Source organism: Natator depressus, chromosome 2 (assembly GCF_965152275.1).
Source record: "Natator depressus isolate rNatDep1 chromosome 2, rNatDep2.hap1, whole genome shotgun sequence".
NCBI lineage: Eukaryota > Metazoa > Chordata > Testudines > Cheloniidae > Natator > Natator depressus.
In genome coordinates this window covers 98,063,884-98,086,383 of record NC_134235.1, presented here as the reverse complement: position 1 = coordinate 98,086,383, position 22,500 = coordinate 98,063,884, and the positions used below count along the sequence as shown (strand labels likewise).

General features: G+C 40.0%; 1 protein-coding gene and 1 pseudogene across 1 annotated transcript in view; one reads left to right on the top strand and one right to left on the bottom strand.

Moving 5' to 3' along the window:
* The window catches only part of ZNF407 (zinc finger protein 407), a 441,119-nt gene that overhangs the window by 252,252 nt on the left and 166,367 nt on the right, over nucleotides 1-22,500 (bottom strand). Inside the window, exon 4 of the mRNA XM_074944727.1 lies at nucleotides 9,611-9,685. Within this exon, the coding sequence (XP_074800828.1) occupies nucleotides 9,611-9,685 (75 nt within the window). The remainder of the gene's footprint in view (nucleotides 1-9,610; nucleotides 9,686-22,500) is intronic.
* On the top strand, nucleotides 20,111-21,739 carry LOC141983477 (uncharacterized; annotated as a pseudogene).

Sequence of the window (22,500 nt, the reverse complement as noted above, 5' to 3'; positions counted from 1 at the left end):
TTCAGGCAAACTTTGAATTTTTAATGACTGCTCACATGTTCAGTTCTCTCCCTTCCTGCCATCATAAACTTACTACTAGTCAGGAGGAACATTCATGGAGAAACTAGAAGAGATTTCCTTTATGGAGAGGACAACTCTTCAGGGAAGGCTCCATGGCTCTCTTCCATCTTCCTCACACCAATAGTAGACTCTCCCTAACGGAAGATGTCCTTCATTCCTCCCCAGGAAAACTATTAAAAGTAGAGCTAGTTGAAAAAAAAAATTGTCACAAAAAATGCCTTTAATTAAAATTTGAAATTTGGAAAATTTCACCCAGCTCTAATATAAGGTCTGGCCAAGGAGCAGCAGAAGATGTTAGCAGGCTTGATGGCAGGATCCAGCAACTTTCCTGTCAGAAACTGGTGCTACCACAGTGCTTCCTGGTTATTTATATGAACCATACCTATGGTGGGGAATCTTTCCACAGGTAGAGTAAATCTGTGGAATTTGCTGTTTCAGAACAACACTAAATGAGATACTTTTGCTGGTTTTCTAAAAATGACAGCATAGTTCTCTGACAACTATTAATAATAGTTGTCATGCAAGCTACGATAAGGACAATCAAAATCTTATGCTTAATGGTGTCATAATGTGATCAACTGCACCAATAAGGAATGGATTTTCCCTTCGTGTACAGCATTGTATATTCAACGATATGCAAATATGAGTTTTAACATCTTTCAAGGCATCAGGTCTACCACTAGTCACTAAGGAGGAAACATGTTGGCCTGAATGGACGAATGGTCAAATCTTAAATTACCATATAACCAAAAAGCCACAGATTGCTATGTAGCAGCATCAGAAACTTTATGCCAGATCTGCGTCTTCATCCAAAGAAGAAGGAAATGGGTGGAGATTTCAGTTTATTTCGGTGAATTAGAAAAGGTTTTGGATGAAGCGCTTCACTCATCTCTGCTTTTAGATCCAAAACAGAAATACCCACATCAAGTGATTGACATTTAATTATAAAATAATGAGGGGTAATTTTTCTAACCATACATGGGATTTTAGTTGAATGGCTCCTTTTGTGTTTTTATTTTGTTTTATCAATACTCCATTCATCATTGTGGAAGTTTATCTCTTAGGGTTAATCATGCTCTCTAAGGGTATGTCTACACTATGAAATTAGGTCATTATTATAAAAATAGATTTTTAGAAATCGATTTTATACAGTTGATTGCGTATGTCCACACTAAGCGCATTAAGTTGACGGAGTACATCCTCACTACCGTGGCTAGCATCGACTTATGGAGCGGTGCACTATGGGCAGCTATCCCACAGTTTCCGCAGTCTCCATCGCCCATTGGAATTCTGGGTTAAGCTCTCAATGCCTGATGGGGCAAAAACATTGTCACGGGTGGTTTTGGTTCATGTCATCAATTGCCCCTCCCGCCGTGAAAGCAACAGCAGAAAATCATTTCATGCCTTTTTTCCACGTAGATGCCATAGTCGGCAAGCGTGCAGCCCGCTCAGCTCACCGACACCGCCGCTGTTGTGTCCTGGGTTCTACTGGCAGCACACGGTGCAGTAGGACTGCTAACCGTCATCATACACCGCTTCCGCTGAAACTCAGCTCTGCTGCTATTGTCTCAATACCGAATTTCTCCATGTTGTCTGTCATGGGCTCCCAGTACATGTGTTCTTCCTCGGGAAATGTGCGCGGTGCCAAACGTCGTCCTCCACCGCTTCTGCTGCAACTCTGCTCTCCTGCTCTCATGAATCCACCTCAAAGGTCCTCTCGTCGTTCTCTATACATATCTATTCTCGGGGCATCCGTCTTTAGCCACTGCTTCCGCTGCAACTCTGCTCTCCTGCAGACGCCATACCATGGCAAGCATGGAGCCCACTCAGATCACTGTGGCAGTTATGAGCATTGTAAACACCTCGCGCATTATCCTGCAGTATGTGCAGAACCAGAACCTGCAAAAGCAGGCGAGGAAGCGATGGCAGCGCGGTGATGAGGACATGGACACAGACTTCTCTCAAAGCACAGGCCCCGGCAATTTGGACACCCTGGTGGCAACGGGGCAGGCTCATGCCATGGACAGCCGATTCTGGGCCTGGGAAACAAGCACAGACTGGTGGGGCCACATAGTGTTGCAGGTCTGGGATGATTCCCAGTATCTGCGACACTTTCACATGCGTAATGGCACTCTCATGGAACTTTGTGACTTGCTTTCCCCTGCCCTGAACCACAAGAATATCAAGATGAGAGCAGCCCTCACAGTTCACAAACGAGTGGTGATAGCCCTCTCGAAGCTTGCAACACCAGACAGCTACCGGCCAGTCAGGAATCAATTTGGAGTGGGCAAATCTATTGTGGGGGCTGCTGTGATCCAAGTAGCCAACACAATCACTGAGCTGCTGCTATCAAGGGTAGTGACTCTGGGATATGTGCAGGTCATAGTGGATGGCTTTGCTGCAATGGGATTCCCTAACTGTGGTGGGGCAATAGATGGCATGCATATCCCTATCTTGGGACCGGACCACCTTGGCAGGGGTACTTTTCAATGGTGCCGCAAGCACTGGTGGATCACAAGGGATGTTTCACCGACATCAACGTGGAATGGCCAGGAAAGGTACATGACGCTTGCATCTTCAGGAATTCTGGTCTGTTTCAACAGCTGCAGGAAGGGACTTACTTCCCAGACCAGAAAATAACTGTTGGGGATGTTGAAATGCCTATAGTTATCCCTGGGGACCCAGCCTACCCCTTAATCCCATGGCTCATGAAGCCATACACAGGCACCCTGGACAGCAGTCAGGAGCTGTTCAACTATAGGCTGAGCAAGTGCACAATGGTGGTAGAATGTGCATTTGGACGTTTAAAAGCGCACTGGCACAGTTTACTGACTCAGTTAGACCTCAACGAAACCAATATTCCCATTGTTATTACTGCTTGCTATGTGCTCCACAATATCTGTGAGAGTAATAGGGAGATGTTTATGGCGGGGTGGGAGGTTTTTGGCAAATATATCGGCATTTCATCTTTTGGAACGGAGTTTTGATAGCACGGATTCATCTCCCCATATAGCGATCAGATCCAGTACCTCCCATTCAGTGCATGCTGGAGCTCTTTTGTGATTCTGGGACTGCATGGTCACCTGTGCTAATGAGCTCACCACGCTGGCCAAACAAGAAACGAAATTCAAAAGTTCCCGGGGCTTTTCCTGTGTACCTGGCTAGTGCATCTGAGTTGAAAGTGCTGTCCAGATGGGTCACAATGGAGCACTCTGGGATAGCTCCCGGAGGCCAATACCGTTGAATTGCGTCCATGCTACCCCAAATTCGACCCGGCGATGTCGATTTCAGCGCTAATCCCCTTTCCGGGGAGGAGTACAGAAATCGATTTTAAGAGCCCTTTAAGTCGACAAAAATGGCTTCGGCGTGTGGACGGGTGCAGGGTTAAATTGATCTAATGCTGCTAAATTTGACCTAAACTTGTAGTGTAGACCAGGGCTAAGAAATAGCATATATTCTTGCATATTTTAGGATGTCATCTACTGCAAATGTGTAATAGTAGCTCATTTTCCAAAATGCATAGACTCATACAGTGTGCTGAAGATTAGAACTGAGATACTCCTATTTTTAACCTAGGATAAGCTATGTTTTTTATAAAAGCTTTTTGAAGTATATAGTTCATCATTATTTAATAAAACTCAGAGATACTTAGACTGCAAGTAGATAGCAATGTAAATTTATTTATAGGATGTATATTAAAAGGCTCTCAAGTTGAAATCATGATATGGTCTTTCAGATCAACTGAAGATGATTTGAAACCCATAGACGCAGCTAGCCATCTCAAGTATGCCATGGCATACAATTTTTAATTTCCTGAGGGACACATTTCTTGTAGAGACTGGCAGCTTTCTTTGTCTTTTATTAATACCCTATTGAGATCTCTATATCTAAGTCCACCAGTGATGATAGTGATTGTAATAGCTCAAATGTAATGGCATCTCTACTTCAGAGACTATGGACATGTTGCCAGCAAAGGGCAACATATTGACCAGTTGTGTACAAATTTCAAGCAAAAATTTACCCCCAGTTATCTTACAGTGATATCCCAGTATTTCTCAATACTTCAAAGACGAAATATCAGAGTTTTCCCAGAGATCTCTGTGCAGTAACTTTGGATAAATGTTTATTTTTAATGGTAACTACTGTACTCATCCCTATCACAAACATTCCCATTATAGCATTCAGACTAGTACTTTAAAACATGTCAAAATATTTAAAAGAAAAGGAGTACTTGTGGCACCTTAGAGACTAACCAGTTTATTTGAGCATGAGCTTTCGTGAGCTACAGCTCACTTCATCGGATGCATACTGTGGAAACTGCAGAAGACATTATATACACACAGAGACCACACATGTGGGGGGGGGGGGAAGAGTGAGAAAACCTTGATTTGTGCTGGAAATGGCCTTCCTTGATGATCACTTGATGATCACTTTAGATAAGCTGTTAGCAGCAGGACAGTGGGGTGGGAGGAAGTTTTGTTTCATGGTCTCTGTGTGTATATAATGTCTTCTGCAGTTTCCACGATATGCTATGCATCCGATGAAGTGAGCTGTAGCTCACGAAAGCTCATGCTCAAATAAACTGGTTAGTCTCTAAGGTGCCACAAGTACTCCTTTTCTTTTTTCTTTTTACGAATACAGACTAACACGGCTGTTACTCTGAAACCTGTCAAAATATTTAGAATCTAAGTATAGCCTTATAATTATATATATATATATAATTTACAATCTTACAAACGATTCTTGAAAACACTGGCCCAGACTCTGCAAAACACTTGCACATGAGGAACTTTATGCCTGTTAACAATCCGATTGAACTAAACGTGATTACTCCTGTATGTCAAGATACTTCTTAAAAAAATACTTTTTTAAACTTCACCTTGTAGACTAGATAATTATAGATAACCACAACTAATTATGTTCTTTCACTAGTATACTACTATAAAAAATTTACTGGATAGATTAAATAGAGTTCTAGTGAACAATGAAACCATTGTTACCACGTTCTACAAGATTTATAAAATAAATACTCTAAATCAATTACCCTTATTCTGTAAAAATGTCTGGAGGACAGTTAAATGTACCTCTTCAGATTAAGCATTTCTAAACCCGAGCCATACTTCATAATTAAAAAGTCGGTTAAGATGATGAATGTGGATACGTACACACACACACAGGTGAGCTCAGAGATACATTTTTCAGTGAAATCCTTCTTTGGCTCAGTTTTGCGACACGATAACGTCACTTCTGGCGTGTCATTGGCTTAACACAAATTAGAACTCAGCACCATCATTGCTGGTCTTTTCCCTCACCACCAGACCCCATTGTCTACTACATATAATAAAAGGTGTAACTAAAAGATTTATCCTGCCAATAAGATATAGTTATAGGTCCCATGAAGATTACTGACACTGAACTACCAAATATGTACTAGCCTTGAACTTGGTAGATAACATACCAGTTTTGAGACACATTCAAGTTGACAATAAATCAGTATCACAGTTCCAAAAAATGAAAAGAAAAAAATGTAAAGGAATTTTTGTACAAAAATGTTCTTCTTTTGATTTAGCTATTCTCTGATAATGGACCATAATGGTCCAGGCAGTACTTTTTGTTGAAGTATGTAAGTATTTCACTATAATTCTCTTTACTATAAGCTTATTTGATTGTAACTGCATTACATTCTCTGATAATTTCTCTTTTTAAACATGTTTTCCCCTTCAAATAAGATCCACATAAAAATGTTTTAAGAACACCCTTACTCATTATGCATTATGCTTGCTTTCCTGATTTGCATGAGCACATGCTGAGTACTGCCTCCAAAACACCTTCATTTTGTGTATCATATTGAAGACTAATATTTGTGGAGGATGTAAAGTAGCAGAGAATAAGCTGCGAAGTCCAGCATCACTGCATGGATTGCAAAAGATATTCCTTTTCTCAGAACTGTCACAGTGCTTGTCATCAAAAATACTTTTTGTTAAGAAGTTTGTTAAAAGAACAACCAACTTCTCAGTGTTTACGGTAGTTTAGCATTTTTTTCAATGTACCCTTTTGAACTTATTTCAATTTTCTGTTTTTGATGATAGTCATGCTGACAACTTTTTTTGGTCCATCAAACTCTGCAGTACAATTACATGAATTTACTTTTAATAAATTACCATCTTTGCATATATCAGTCAAACCATGAAGACTAAACACTTGCAAACAAAATGCATTATTAATTTAATTGTCACAGCCTATTTAGCTAACTTCTATTAGTATTTGCTATAATAGGCAATGTATCAGGGGGCAAAATCTAATTCAAAACATACAGAATAAACTGATTATATTGTCCTAGAGAAATTAATATATAGCAAGCTTGCAAAATTATAGTCAAGGCATTAATGTTTTAAATAGGTAAGAAAACTACGTAACTTAATTTAGAGAACAGTTATGCCCAAAGTGATGGTTGAACATGCTGATGAAGAGTTTCTTTGGTTCCTAAAGCCATTAAAAGACATCACACGCCTTCATAAAGTGAGGGGAAATGTGGAAAGAGAAAGAGTGGTGGTTGGGCATTTATTGTACTAGATTACACTGTTTAAAATCTTAGTCATCACCAGTAAGGGATTGCTAGCAGGAAATTATATTGCTGTTGTAGTCCTGCCACTACTACTTGATGTTGCTGTACATTAACAGGACAAGCCAGATAAAAAAGTATTATGAAAAAGAAATAGTCAAAGACAAAATAAGGGATTTTAAAAAAGAGGAGCGAATAAGTCGCTCAAAAATCACTAGTTTATGCTGGCCGGGGGTGGGAGAGGTATGCTGCAACACAGTATGCTACCAGATGGGACACTGGGGTTAGTGTCCTGAGCTTGGTTCTTTGCTCCCAGGGCAGCAAGGGCTTGGAGTGCTGTGAAAGCAGCTCGCTAAAGTCTGTGACAGGTGAAAACACATCATGTCACTCTCTTGCAACCCTACACTGGCTGATGGTTCAAAAAGCCTTTGAGGAATGAGGGAAAAGATGGGGGTGGGGGGGAACAGGAGCATGTAGGAGGGCTCCATAAAAAAAATAACACTGTTTTAGATTAAAGCATCCATTGTTTAAAGAATTTATTTGAGATGGTGAACACTAAAAATGTGCCTCTCAGGGTCAGATAGTGTATTTGGAGATCTGTTGTATGCGTATTTTATTGTACACATATTCACAAGGGTAATATAAGTTATTTCAATGCAGTAGTTCTGATGATTAGGCAGTAAGTACCCCTTTGTAGAAGGATATATTCGAATTCTGGTGACAACATAAACCACAAGAGCAAAATATTTTTCAGAATTCCACTGTACCACGAAAAAAGATACCAAATATAAACTAACAGTTTTAATTTAACAATTTATACCAGTTATATCTTATTTGATGTAAATGTAACTATTTTTTCTTCCATGTCTTATGCTATAGTCCAGGAAAAAATGGAAATCTGAATAACCTTGATGTAATAGTGCTGTAACTAAAATTCTGCTTGAACAAATAGTAGAAAAAACTTTGCAAAAAGGCTTAAACACCAAAAGGGATAAAGCGTTAAAAATACACACTACCCATATAGACAACATACGTGCATGCCAGAGGATGATCTGTTACTTTAATACTCTATATTAAGGTCATTTGAAAAGTAACGTATGGTAAACTCATGGAGAAAAGGGCCTGATCTACTTCCATTTCTGGTGTCATTAATGGGAGCTGAATAAGACCCAAAGGAAAGTATTTTGATTGTACCATGGAATTTTTACTACCATACTGAAACCACCATTTACTTTCCCTTTTCTGAAGAGGAACTCCTCTCGTTGTATCTGAAGTTTTGAATGCTTTTTTATTTAAAACACTTCTTTGATTGTCAACAGGGTGCATAGGTAATGCTTGAAGAAGTAGCATGACTCACAATCCTGCGACACTTACAAAAATAACTAATATTCTAATAAGAAAAAGAAGACTTTAGAGTTTAAAAATACAGATATGGGGGACTGTCCTCAGGAGAAGTAAATCAAAATGGCAGCTGCCAGGACAGTAATTAGGACTTTGATAATTCTATAATTAAAGTATGTCACGGCTATGAATTCTGTAACAAAAAAACATGATATTTAGGGCATCCTTAAAACTTAAAATATCCTGATGTTAGTCACCCTAAGCACCTCATCACAGAGTAACGTTTTCCCATGATTTTTCCAAAATTTAGATCTCTAATGTCCAGTATAATGGAGTATGTTCTTTAATAAAGGTTTTAAAATATTAGTTAAATGGTATTGCATACCTGAAAACAATTTTTGTAAAATAAATATTTGACATTACTCATAATTCATCATAAAAACTGAATAATTAAAATATTGTTTGCCATGATTCTTTTCTTTTTTAAATAAAAAGCCCCTAAAATATTAATTATATTTTTTTACTATGGCAAAGCCACAACTTTTCCATTTCTTGCCATGATAAAACATTTTACCTATATTTCCGGGATTCTGATCTCACTGCACTTTTACAATGATGAATACTGTACGTATGGAAATCCACACTGGTGAATACTAAAAGTTATTTAACTGGATGATTTCAGTAAATGTTTTGTTTTGTTTTGGCAGTTGAGAAACTGTTAAATTTCAATTTGCCTAAAAAGTCATTAAGTCTTATGTAGTGGGATTAGTTATGATGCAAATGAGGAGCAAAATCTGATATTTGATGACCTAGTAAACATATTTCTGTTTCAGTGATACAATATTTTTAAAATATGAAGCATTCTAGGTACATTTTAAAAGAGGAAAAATACATTTTTATAAACAAAACTTGTAAAATCTTATAAAAATCTTGAGTAAATGAACAAAGGTATAGAAATCAGAGAGGGGCCAAAACCTAACACCTAATTCCTCTGCCCCACCCTCAAAATTGTGAGAAGGTTGGGGGATTTGTGCCTCCAGATCTCTCACACATCTCTGTGGTTGTGACTCCAGTGAATCAACAAAACCTAAGGGGGCCTATTTTTTGGTTTGAAAATGTAAAATATTTTATAAACTTATAAGCACGAAATCCAAAAACAAAAACGGGTTGTGTGTAATTTTGGTTTGTCTTTGGGAAGGCAAGACACAACTACTGAAGTTTTGCCCAGTATGACTGCCTGAGCCATACTCTAATAAAAACAAAATTAGATCTAGCTCTCATTGGAATCTATGGGAATCTTTCCATTGACTTCAGTGAGCATTCGATAAGACCCATGTCAGCAAATCATTTAAGTATGTCTTAATTCCCTCTGATGTCAGTGAGATTTAAGCACACATTGAAAATTAAGCACTGCTTAAGTGCTTCTCTGAAAAAGGACCAGCCAGCCCCAAGCCTATATTCTTTATGCACACAACTCCAGTGGGAATTTTGGGCAGGCTGGGAACGCAGGATCATGCCTATATATTATATAAATGTATGTATATAGTATATTAATAGAATCCAAATCAGAGTAGTTAATACATCTTAAAAGATTTTTGCAGTACACATAAACACATTTGTGTAAACTAGCAAAATATTGTACTTTACCTTTCTTTTGGTGTACCAACTCCATGTTTGCCCAGTAAGTGAGTATTTAAGTGTTTCTTCATCACAAAGGCCACTCTAAAAAAAGAAAGAAAAAGAAAAAAAAAATGAATTTCAATTGGCTTGTACCAAAACATTTGTAAAAATGGGTGGGGTTATTTTTTTAAACACATACTTAAGCATATTTTATTGAAGAGGAAATCTAATCAGTTCTGTTAGATCAAGATATCATAACCTATTTTTAAATTTGAAAGTCGATATCATAACAACAGATCTACATCAAATCTGGGGTTTTCTTACACAGATATACAAAAAAAATCATAAAAACAAATCACTTGTCAACATACACAATAATTTTGTTCCTGATTCCCTTTGCAGTTTAAAAACACTTTATGTAATATACTGAAAAACAAATTTATTTTTTACCTATATAACATTCTCTAACCTTCTATTTATTTAACCTTAAAACCCGAAATCCTTCTTTACGTGAGCAGTCCCATTGACTTCAGTAAGAATGCTGCATGAATAAGGATAGCAGGATCAGGCCTTTAATCATTACTTGTGTTTGGTCAACCTTCAACATATTAATTATTTAAAGAGATACATAGGGAAAAAAATAATATCATTTGTAGTGCTAGGATTTCTTTTTGTGGCTATAGGGAGATAATGTTTGTGATTACATTGTGCACAGGAATTTTGCCTAAGTGGCACCCAGACATCATCAACAACAACAATAAATGTATTACCCGACATTATGCCTTATACCAAACACAAAGCAGTTCAATTACAGTAATTTAATTCTGGTGACATACGTAATGAAAAAGATAGGAGCTTACTGAGTAACGTTCTTCCGGTGATAACACCATTAACATCAATTCAAGGATATCATGTGACTGCTTCAAACAATTCAGATATCAGACTGAAACTTCAAACTAAAATGGTTCTCTAGATAAGCAAAAATTTTGCTGCTGTAACTTTCAGTGTGAAAAAAGGGCTTGCAAACATTTTTGTTAATTATGTATTACAGCTGTCCTTCATAAAGTTAATTACTAATAGCTGAAAGGCAATAGAATCTATTTGCATATGTACATGAAAGGCATGACATATGCAAAAATATGATTTTAATTAGCATTCTATGATATGAAGAGCTACAAATCAAACTGGCATGTTATAAGATTTTTAACATTAAACGCTGAATTCATCTGGACATGTTTGCACTAATGGACAACGCAAGGACTGTAAAACACTGTAGTATTATGGCATATACGAGCCACAAAAGCCAAGAAAGAGTACTTTTCCTTTACAAATATGTTAATGTATCTTCTCCATGTCTGATCTACTTTGGGCACTTTCACATTATTACGGAGAATCTCGTTTTTGTGAAGCCTTCAGGGTGTAAGAATATAATTCTGTCTTTTTAAAATGATAGTGACTTCATTATTTTTATAAGACGACATTAAAAATACCAGGGACTCATTTTTTTTTCATATGGGATTAACCACAATCTTTAGAAACCTGAATAATCAATCACGCTATCTTGATTATTACTATGCAAATGTCACCAGAATTACTGTACATAAAGAAAATAACTGTACTGACATAAAATTCTGTGTTCCAACAGTACAATGAATTCCAAATTTACTTCTGTTGTTTTTGGGCAGAAAGCAGAGTCATTTCGACATTGCTGTAAGTATATCTAAAACATTTCAAATTAATATTATTCTTATTTTTAATTGGAAACCTCCATTGTCTCTCTTAATTTTCTAGAAGAAAAATAAAAACTAAGATACTAATGTGTGAAAGCTACATAATAATCAAAGTTGGGGGGAGCACAGCTTTTTATTTACATGGCAAAGTGTCATTATAGTATACTGAATGTAAAAATCTCAATCTCTTATGCAATATTTCCTAGGAAACTTTTTCATCAGAATCTGGGCACTTGAGGGTTCCAAATGAAAAACAAAAATGTACTACTTTGCCCATTTTTGTAATGGAAACAGAAAAAAGCTGCATGTGAAAATCAAACAGGCAAGGAAGAAGGGAAAAAAGGCCTTATGCAGTATAATAACTGATCTCATGTGAACAACTGAATATCTGCAATGCTCCAGGTGTGAGTAACCATTTTGCTGCTTTTCCATAGCACAAACAAAATGGTAAAACAAAGATGAAAACTGCCACTGTAAATGTTTCAGGAGCCGCCATCAGGTTCCCCTTCAAATGTAATGCTAAAGGGCCTGATACTGAAAAGCTCAGTGCTTCCTGAGACATGTTGAGTGCTTCAGGGGGAGCTAAGGGCATTCACCATACCTCAGATAGTGTTCAACAGTTTGCAGGATCAGGCCTTAAATGATAATGTTGCCATTTTTAAAAGAAATTAAATAGATGAACAATAATTATTATACAATATAATAAATACAGAGAACACTTACTTAAGGCAAAACATTATTTTTTTCTACAACTCAGCCTCTATGTCAAGAAGATGACTCTGGGCTTCAGAAGTACAACAGCTATAGATTTTTGGGAAGACCCTAGGCCAAGTCCACTGTTATGGGAGGCAATGTCACCCAGGCTCCTGCAATGTTGCCAACTCTTGCAATGTTATTAATAGTCGTGATATTTGGTATTTTTTTCAGAGTCCCAGCTTCTGGAACCAGGTGATGACCTGAAAAACCTTAGCTTTCACTTAAAAAAAAAAAAAAAAAAAAGTGAATTTCTAGCCCTCATGGTTGAAGAGAGATGTTTGAAAATGTGAAACAGTCTCAAAAACCAGAAGTCCAGTAAGAATGCAGATTTACTGCTTTTTAAAATCTCATGATTTGGGGGGGCCTGACCCGACCCATAATTTTTGAATGCTTTGGTTTGGCAATACTGCTAATAGTACCTGGGCCTACCAGTCAGCTGCTTGAGCAGAACCAACTCATTTAAAGAGTCGCTGCAGGGACCACTGCACTCAAGAATAGGAAGCTCACCAGTCCGAGAGTGAGCATGATTTGATGGACTAAGCAAGAAATTAAGAGTAAGGGACTAATCACAGTGCTCTCAAAAACACTTTCTGTGGCATTTGTCTAGTCACGTGGAATTGGTAGCAAAACATTCCACAGATCTATGCCCCCCCCCCCCGCCCGCCTTGCAAAAGATTAAGGCTGCCCCTACCATGAATAAAAGTTCATTAGAAGGAATGAATTTAAGATGGCATGCAACCTAGTGTGGCGGCTTTCAGATATGATCTCACAGGGGCTATGCACCATTAGAGTGATAGCACTATAGACCAGGCATGAATAATTTCCATTGCAAGTTAACACAAATATTATATATTTTTTAAAAACCCTCTTTAATAAAAGACTTGTGTGACACCGAGGGAGTGAAGTGAATTAAAGATTGACATAGATCATTTATACATGAAAGCTTAGATAGTTACAACTAATGCATAAATAGAAAGTATTAAAGTGTCAGGAAAGGAGTCGTGATCTATTATTCTACTTAAGGTATAAGTTAAATTTTAAAAAGTTATATCAATGACATAATTTGATTTATTAAGTATTATATATGTTGTAAAAAAGTTAGGAAATGTACTGCCACTTTACTTATCTTTTTATGATCAATGAAATATTGCTTTTGTTTTGATAAGACCAGAAGTGGATAGGATTTTTATACAATAGTTAGACAATAGAGTTGTCACCTTTCTAACTGCTGGTAGCCGGATCTGAGGCCCCGCCCCTGCTCCACTTCTTCCCTCAAAGCCCAACCCCCTTTGCTGCCTCTTCCCCAGACCCCGCCCCTTTTTCTGCCTCTTCCCACAAGGCACCCCCCATGCTCCACCTCTTGCCCCCAAGTTCCCTCCCCCACTGTTCGCAGCCTGACAAAGAGCCTGCATGCAGGTAGGAGGCGGCCTTGGCTGAGCAGGGGCCGGCACAGGATAATTACCTGATGCCTCCCCTTACCCCACGGTAAACGGACTTTTGGTGTCCGGTCAGTACATCATGACCGGACTTTCTGGTCAAAAACTGGGCACCTGACAACCCTAAATGGCACAGAAGCCAAAAACCGGACTGTCCAGGTAAAAACCCGGCTGGGTGGCAATCCTACTAGCCAAGCTAATTTCACGTTTAATAATACTGTTACAAAAATAAGATACTACAGATTTACGTGTGGAAGTTAAAAACTACCAGGGTGCGGGGGAGGACTTTATGTAATAAATAAATAAATAAATAAATAGAGTTCTCTTGCATGAGAGCATGGAGCTGTGACATAAGAGTCTGTTAAGAAGGTATCCTCTGGCACCTGGCCGTCTCCACACCTGGATGTGGAGGCCAGTTAGATGGTTTCATATTGGGTGGAAGGGTCCAGGGCCTGACCCCAATAGCAGCAGTTCCAAAGCTTTCATAGTGGTTTCATGCTAGCTGCTGTGACAACTACTAAATGCGAAACAAATACTCAAGTTTTACAAGGAAGATCATAACCCACAAGTATCTGACTCTGTTTAATAAAACGTGTTTCTATAAATAGAAATTTGTTAGTCTCTAAGGTGCCACAAGTACTCCTGTTCTTTTTGCGGATACAGACTAACACGGCTGCTACTCTGAAACCCTCAGATTAGCTGCTGTGTACACCAGAACAGGGTTTTGCACTTATAAATCACTGCACATTCAAATTTTACAGATCTAATTTTGGTGAATCTTAATTCACTAAACTATGCAGAACATTGCTGCCAAAGGTCACAAATATTGCCTCTATGGCAGGATAGCCTATTCAGCAGGTCAATTTAAGACAACACAGTACAGAAATTTGTAAAACTGATTAGGAGGCAAAGGTTTTATACAAATAAGCTGTCTTTTTCCATGCAGCACAAGTCTAAAATCCTGGGAATTTCATGGCTGTTTGCTGACTTTGAAGGGACCAGGCTGGATTGCCAACAACTCTCTTACAGGAATGTACACATGGGACTCAATTTAAAAGTGAACTATCTGACAGGGTTGAGTTTGTTGTGGAAGATATCCACTGATCTGAAAGGCTGCAGGCCTCCAGGGACAGAATGTCAGGTTCTAGATCCTTAGATGGAAAAGTAGGGCTTTTCTGCTGACTCATCTAGCAGCTGGGTGTTTATAACAGGACAGTCTAGCCCTTATGGGTATCTCTACATTGCATCCGGGACCAAGCCTCCCAGCCTAGGTCCACAGACTTATGCCAGCAGGGCTTGCACTAGCATGCTATAAGTAGCTGTGTAAACTTTGCTTTGACATTTAGTTGGGCCTGGAGCTCAGGTTCTCAAGCCTTGGGGCAGGGGGAGAGGCAGGAGATCCAAATATCTTGAGAGATCAAATCCGCACGATCACCTACCCCCAATGCCCCTTAAAAAAACCAGTATGGAAGCTGTCAATGCTGTGCCTTATTTAGCCAGAGAGGATACTATTAATTAACAAACACACACATTTCACCCTCCCACGCCCTCCTCATCTCCCAGCAGCACTCCCACTCTTGGGGCTGACTCTGGGACAGAGACCAGAAAATTGATCCCGGGCTTGTGAATGGGAGTACAGGCCCTTACAACTCTACAATAGAGCTGTTCCTTCAAAGGAGACTTATTATTATTCTTGAATTAAGTCCAAAAAAGCAGAATTTTAGGAAACAGATTTTGAATGGAAACATAATAATCAGCTGAGCAAACTATAACCTTATCTTCTAGAAATCTACCCTCGTATTTTTTCTGTTTTCTTTGTAAAGGTTCCTTGAATGAAGCTGGGTGCACACGGGGAACAAGTTGAAAAGGAAAATTCTTGGCATATGGCAACATTGGAGGAATACGTCTCTGTACATTTCATTCCCTGGGTATACCCATGTCACTGATCCTGACCCCGTTTGAACATAATTATGGACACGGGATTGTCAATGTGCTGTTCAATGAGCTACATCAATCTACAGAATAATTTACTGTCTGTACCAGACAGATCATTATGGATGAGTTGCACACTATCAATCAGCCCTGTTGTTCCTGCATATTTCTGTGTCTCTCACCATGTTTCAATTGCTGTCCTTCTATCACCAATCTGTGTTGCTCAAGATGTAAAAGAATTATTAGTTGCATGGCCATAAAGTGGTGGTGATAGGCAGGATTGTCTCCTTCCACCTCTTCTGGTATAAGAGTCTTAGGCAGAGAAAAGGAGAGTGGAAAACAAACATATCTCAATTGTTGTGCAACAGCTGGTCTGTGGGTAAGAATTCCCTGACTGGTTTGCCCATTCAGCAACTGGTGATGGGAAGATATACAGAATCCAAATCCGAATAGTTATACCACTATGAAAGAAGAGAGCTACATGGAATGAGCGGGAGCTTCTATAGTTGGATACAAGGTAAAGATGGCTAACTCACTGGGACAGTGCTCCATTGTTCCTGGTACATAGAGACCAGTACTGAGGAAGCTGCACCTCCTAAAAGGAGGTAGAAAGCTGCTTGAATAGCAGAACACACGTCCCTTTTGAAATTGGGCTTAGCACCTAAGCCCCTTAGACACTTTTGAAAATGATATGACGTGTTCCACAGTATCTAGAAGAGGTTGTACAATAAAACACTATTGGAGACTAGTATGCAAATGCAGATTTTGATCAATGACAAAGCAGAATGTCATGCATACGAAACATACTTTGGGCCATGTAAAAAACAACCACAGTAAACTTTGGGATGCACATATGGCATCATGATAAGCACCATCAGACGGTTGTGTCTGCTATTTCAGGACACAACAGAGTACAATCTATTGTTGAAACCAAGGCAAACATTTGCCAGTTTACTGAGATTTACAATAGAATTTACTTTAAAATAAAAAAAAGTGGATCTTTCTTTGCTGTAGCATTTCTAAAATGAATGAAACAGAGTTTCAAGGTTTTATTTTTTCCTTAGAATTTCACTGGAATTAGGAGAACTCTAATATTATTCACAGGAAAATATTATCTAATGAACAGGTTAACTAAAAATTAATGACCTGTGAAACAGGTCAGACAAAAAACAAACACAATGCAATCAATTTTAGGGAACATGTGCCTTTTAATTTTCCCCAAACACGTATGTTTGGCAATGAAACTGAAGGTGTTCATGCATCATTACTAAAAACAACAATCCACTTGAAGAAAATGTTGAACTCAGTGGGCATTTCTAGCAATACAAAATAAAAATGTAATTCATTATATCATCTTATTTTTGTTCTTAAAGTTGAAAATTTCAGCAGAAGGTGACTTGACATGTAGAACATCTAAAGACCAACGACAACATCCATGGTTCTATTATGAATAGAATACATATAAAAAGTTGGGCTATGCTTGTAAGTTCAATTTTAATAAGCAGGAGCCTATTTACAGCACATTACTCACCTGCTTATTTTAGTTTAAAAAAAATAAACATCTCCCCACTTACCTTGCTTGCTTAGTGAGCATATTTAAAAGAGCTGAACAGTGGCAAAAATTTTGAAGTCAAAAGGTGTTCAGTCTGTCAAGAATCCACTTTGCAAACATATGACAAAATTAGCACCATTACAAGATATGTTTGTTTCAATATTCAGAGGATTTAATGAATGTTAAGTGATAACGGTAGGCAGCACAGCTATGTAATTACATTTCAAAACACACCTTACCAAATTACTTCTAAGCTAAAAGAATCACATATTCTATTATTTTTCCCTGGCTGTCAAACATCTGTATACTGTCACCTCTAACAGGTGTTTGGTAATCTAACAGCTGCACAAAGAACTAAAAAAGCAATGCATTTTGTATTAGTGCTATCACCCTCCCAGTCTACCACAACACAGAACCTGTTTTCATAAATTGTGAAATGCAACCTTAGGCTTAGTTTCACAGAGTGCCTTGCATCAAGAACAGATTATCATCAACGTACAAAAAACTGACAATACCCGAGAACATGATTGTTTGTTTGCCATGCTCACTAAGGGTCTCTCAGTGCTCTCAAAATAAACCAAGATTTTCAGGTGTTTGCAACGTGAACAAAGAGTTGGCCTACAGATTTCACAGCCCAGAAGATTCCCTGTCTCCCAACACACTCCCTCCCTCCCCCAACATTTCCAAGCCCATACAACTGTGATCTTGTTCCCCCTGTTGACAGCAACAAAGGGGGAAATGTAGTTGGCAACAAACGTCATCAGCCGAGGCATTGTGACCCAAAGCTTTACCGTGAACCTTTATTAGAGGTTTATTTTCATTCACTTCCATCCTCTACATTCCCATCTCTATTCTACAGTATGACCTACTATCTAAAAGGGATGTGTTAGAATGACGTTATTCACCTACCTCTCTTCTTCACTCACTGAGAGACAGAATGGCATTACTAGCGAGACAGGTGAGAGGACAAAATTAGTCATACATTTTGGGTGAAATCCTGGCCCCTTTGAGGTCAGTGGTGAAACTCCCAAGGGTCAGGATTTCACCCAAAACGCATCACTGATGTTGTCGTCTCACTTGTCTCACTAGTAATGCTCTGAGTCTCAGTCTCTATCTTCAGAAATGAGCACTCTTTCCCCAAACCAGAATTCAATACCCATACAGTGCCTTTAATCTGGCAGTTTCATACTGGGACGCTTGCTCTCCTTCCAATCACATGAAAAATATTTTTTCTGCTAATACAGAACATTAGCCCAAGGCACTAGGTCACGAGAATCCCAGAATTTCCTGTTCCTCGCAAACTGTAAAAAATTGATGAAGGAGAAAAATCAGGCAGAGAGGCTTTATGCCACTTCTCATAGTGCTTTTCAACTGGGTTTGATACTGCGTCACACTTTCCTCTTCATCAGAATCATCCTTCCAAACCCATCTTTAACAGGCGCTCACATCCACAACCATCTCTATAGTCTCCGTGCCATCCCAGTGCCTGGGTAAGAGGTTCCTTTGTGAGAAACAGCTGGCTTAAGATCCAGATAGACAAGTGTAGGTGAAGATGCCTATCGAAGAATTAACAGGAAGGGTAATTACTGTAAAAGCTTTATCATCTGGCACACTGGGAGAATGGGGGGTGCCAGTAAGTCAAAAATTCTGGTTAACTAAGAGGGAGGGAGTTTGGGTGCGGGAGGGGGCTCGGGGCAGGGAAAGGTTTTTGGGGTGCTGGATCCAGGCAGCACTCACCTCGGAAGGCTCCCTGGAAGCGGCAGCACGGGCAACCAGTGGACTTGACCAGTGGACTGATCTTTCTTAATCAATGGTGCCATTTCCATTCCCATATGTTACCAGATACAGTGTGCCCAGTTTAAGTTTTTATCATACACTTAAAGAGTATGGTTTTGTCTTCAGCAAGTTAAAATAGAGCAAATTAAATTTTAAAATGTAGAAATGGGAGTGGGGGGGAGGCACTGGAGAAAACAGCATATGTCTCTTCCTTGTTATATCTTAGCTGCTGACAACAGGTGCAATCACTGCCGCTGCCCCTTCTTCTGCTTCTAATAATTTCTCTTTCCCACTCCAATGCAGTTTCCTGTCCTTCAGCTTTCTCTGAGCTAAGTTATATAGACATTGTCCTTTTAAAAGAAATATTTTTCTCCTCCTGCATTTCAATGCTGACATTTCTAGGGAATTCCAAGATTTTGATCAAATAATTACAATAATTTACATTTTATTCAGTGCATTGTGTTTTAAGTATACAAAAGTGTTTTACAAACAATTCAAAAAGAGCACCACTGAAATGCAGTTCTTTCAGGCATGTAGAGCACCACTATCACTATAATGGGTGAAATGGGAATTCTGGTCTAAGACACCAAGAAGTAAACCCAAACTGTCATGAAAGTTCCATGTGATGCTAAGGGTTAAATTTTTTAAAGGCAGACTAATTGTGTTTGAACACACACCTAGTGAAAATTCACTTACTATTGAGATATTTGCACATGTAAATTGTTCATTTACATTCACTTGTATTCACAATACCTGATAGGCATTCACAATCAAGGTAGTGGAGCATGCAAATGTAAGCATGTTATCGTTTGCTCAATTTTGTATATGCAGGTGAACCTCTTTTTAGATAATGTGGCCCTTACTGTGGTGAGCAAAAATGCCTCCATTTTATGGTCGCATGTGAAAGATTCATACATAGTAAATTGTATGGAACATCACGTATCCACTGAAATCAATGAAAAATGAAGGACCAAGTTGTCCCTGTGCCCTGGTCTACACTAGGAGTTGAGGTCGAATTTAGCAGCATTAAATCTATTTAACCCAGCACCCGTCCACAAGACGAAGCCCTTTTTTTCGACTTAAAGGGCTCTTAAAATTGATTTCCTTACTCCACCTCCGACAAGGGGATTAGCGCTGAAATCGGCCTTGCTGGGCCGAATTTGGGGTACTGTGGATGCAATTAGACAGTATTGGCCTCCGGGAGCTATCCCAGAGTGCTCCATTGTGACCGCTCTGGACAGCACTCTCAACTCAGATGCCCGCGAACTTTTGAATTTCAATTTCCTGTTTGGCCAGCGTGGCAAGCTGCAGGTGAGTGCAGAGTTCATCAGCAGACGTGACCATGATGGAGTCCCAGAATTGCAAAAGAGCTCCAGCATGGACCGAACGGGAGGTACGGGATCTAATTGCTGTATGGGGAGAGGAATCCGTGCTATCAGAACTCTGTTCCAGTTTTCGAAATGCCAAAACATTTGTCATAATCTCCCAGGGCATGAAGGACAGAGGCCAAAACAGGGACCCGAAGCAGTGCCACGTGAAATTTAAGGAGCTGAGGCAGGCCTACCAGAAAACCAGAGAGGCAAACGGACGCTCCAGGTCAGAGCCCCAAAGAGGCTGCTTCTATGATGAGCTGCATGCCATTTTAGGGGGTTCAGCCACCACTACCCCAGCCATGTTGTTTGACTCCTTCAATGGAGATGGAGGCAACACAGAAGCAGGTTTTCGGGATGAGGAAGATGATGATGATGAAGTTGTAGATAGCTCACAGCAAGCAAGCGGACAAACCGGTTTTCCTGACAGCCAGGAACTGTTTCTCACCCTGGACCTGGAGCCAATACCCTCCGAACCCACCCAAGGCTGCCTCCCAGAACCGCCAGGCGGAGAAGGGACCTCTGGTGAATGTACCTTTTAAAATACTATACATGGTTTAAAAGCAAGCATATTTAATGATTAATTTGCCCTGGCATTTGCGGCTCTCTTGGATGTACTCCCAAAGCCTTTGCAAAAGGTTTCTGGGGAGGGCAGCCTTTTTCCGTCCACCATGGTAGGACACTTTACCATACCAGGCCAGTAGCACATACTCGGGAATCATTGTAGAACAAAGCATTGCAGTGTATGTTTGCTGGCGTTCAAACAACATCCGTTCTTTATCTCTCTGTGTTGTCCTCAGGAGAGTGATATCATTCATGGTCACCTGGTTGAAATAGGGTGCTTTTCTTAAGGGGACATTCAGAGGTGCCCGTTCCTTCTGGGCTGTTTGCCTGTGGCTGAACAGAAATGTTCCCTGCTGTTAGCCATGGGGATGGGGGAGGGGTTAGCCACATGGTGGGGGGAGGCAAAATGCGACCTTGGAACGAAAGCACATGTGCTGTGTATGTAATGTTAACAGCAAGGTTTCCCGTGAAAGAGTGTACCCATTGTTCTATAAAATGTGTCTTTTTAAATACCACTGTCCCTTTTTTTTCCTCCACCAGCTGCACGTGTTTCAAGGATCACAGGATCTTCTCCTTCCCAGAGGCTAGCAAAGATTAGAAGGCGAAAAAAAAGCACTCGTGATGAAATGTTCTCTGAGCTCATGCTGTCCTCCCCCACTGACAGAGCACAGATGAATGTGTGGAGGCAGACAACGTCAGAGTGCAGGAAAGCACAAAATGATCGGGAGGAGAGGTGGCGGGCTGAAGAGAGGGCTGAAGCTAAAAGGTGGCGGCAGCGTGATGGGAGGAGGCAGGATTCAATGCTGAGGCCGCTAGAGGATCAAACTAATACACTCCAGCGTATGGTTGAGCTGCAGGAAAAGCAGCTATAGCACAGACCGCCGCTACAGCCCCTGTGTAACCAACCGCCCTCCTCCCCAAGTTCCATAGCCTCCACACCCAGACGCCCAAGAACGCGGTGGGGGGGCCACCGGCCAACCAGCCACTCCACCACAGAGGATTGCCCCAAAAAAAGAAGGCTGTCATTCAATAAATTTTAAAGTTGTAAACTTTTAAAGTGCTGTGTGGCATTTTCCTTCCCTCCTCCACCACCCCTCCTGGGCTACCTTGGTAGTCATCCCCCTATTTGTGTGATGAATGAATAAAGAATGCATGAATGTGAAGCAACAATGACTTTATTGCCTCTGCAAGAGGTGATCAAAGGGAGGAGGGGAGGGTGGTTAGCTTACAAGGAAGTAGAGTGAACCAAGGGGCGGGGGGTTTCATCAAGGAGAAACAAACAGAACTTTCACACCGTAGCCTGGCCAGTCATGAAACTGGTTTTCAAAGCCTCTCTGATGCGTACCGCACCCTCCTGTGCTCTTCTAACCGCCCTGGTGTCTGGCTGCGCGTAACCAGCAGCCAGGCGATTTGCCTCAACCTCCCACCCCGCCATAAACGTCTCCCCCTTACTCTCACAGATATTGTGGAGCACACAGCAAGCAGTAATAACAGTGGGAATATTGGTTTCGCTGAGGTCTAACCGAGTCAGTAAACTGCGCCAGCGCGCCTTTAAACGTCCAAATGCACATTCTACCACCATTCTGCACTTGCTCAGCCTGTAGTTGAACAGCTCCTGACTGCTGTCCAGGCTGCCTGTGTACGGCTTCATGAGCCATGGCATTAAGGGGTAGGCTGGGTCCCCAAGGATACATATAGGCATTTCAACATCACCAACAGTTATTTTCTGGTCTGGGAATAAAGTCCCTTCTTGAAGCTTTTGAAACAGACCAGAGTTCCTGAAGATGCGAGCGTCATGTAC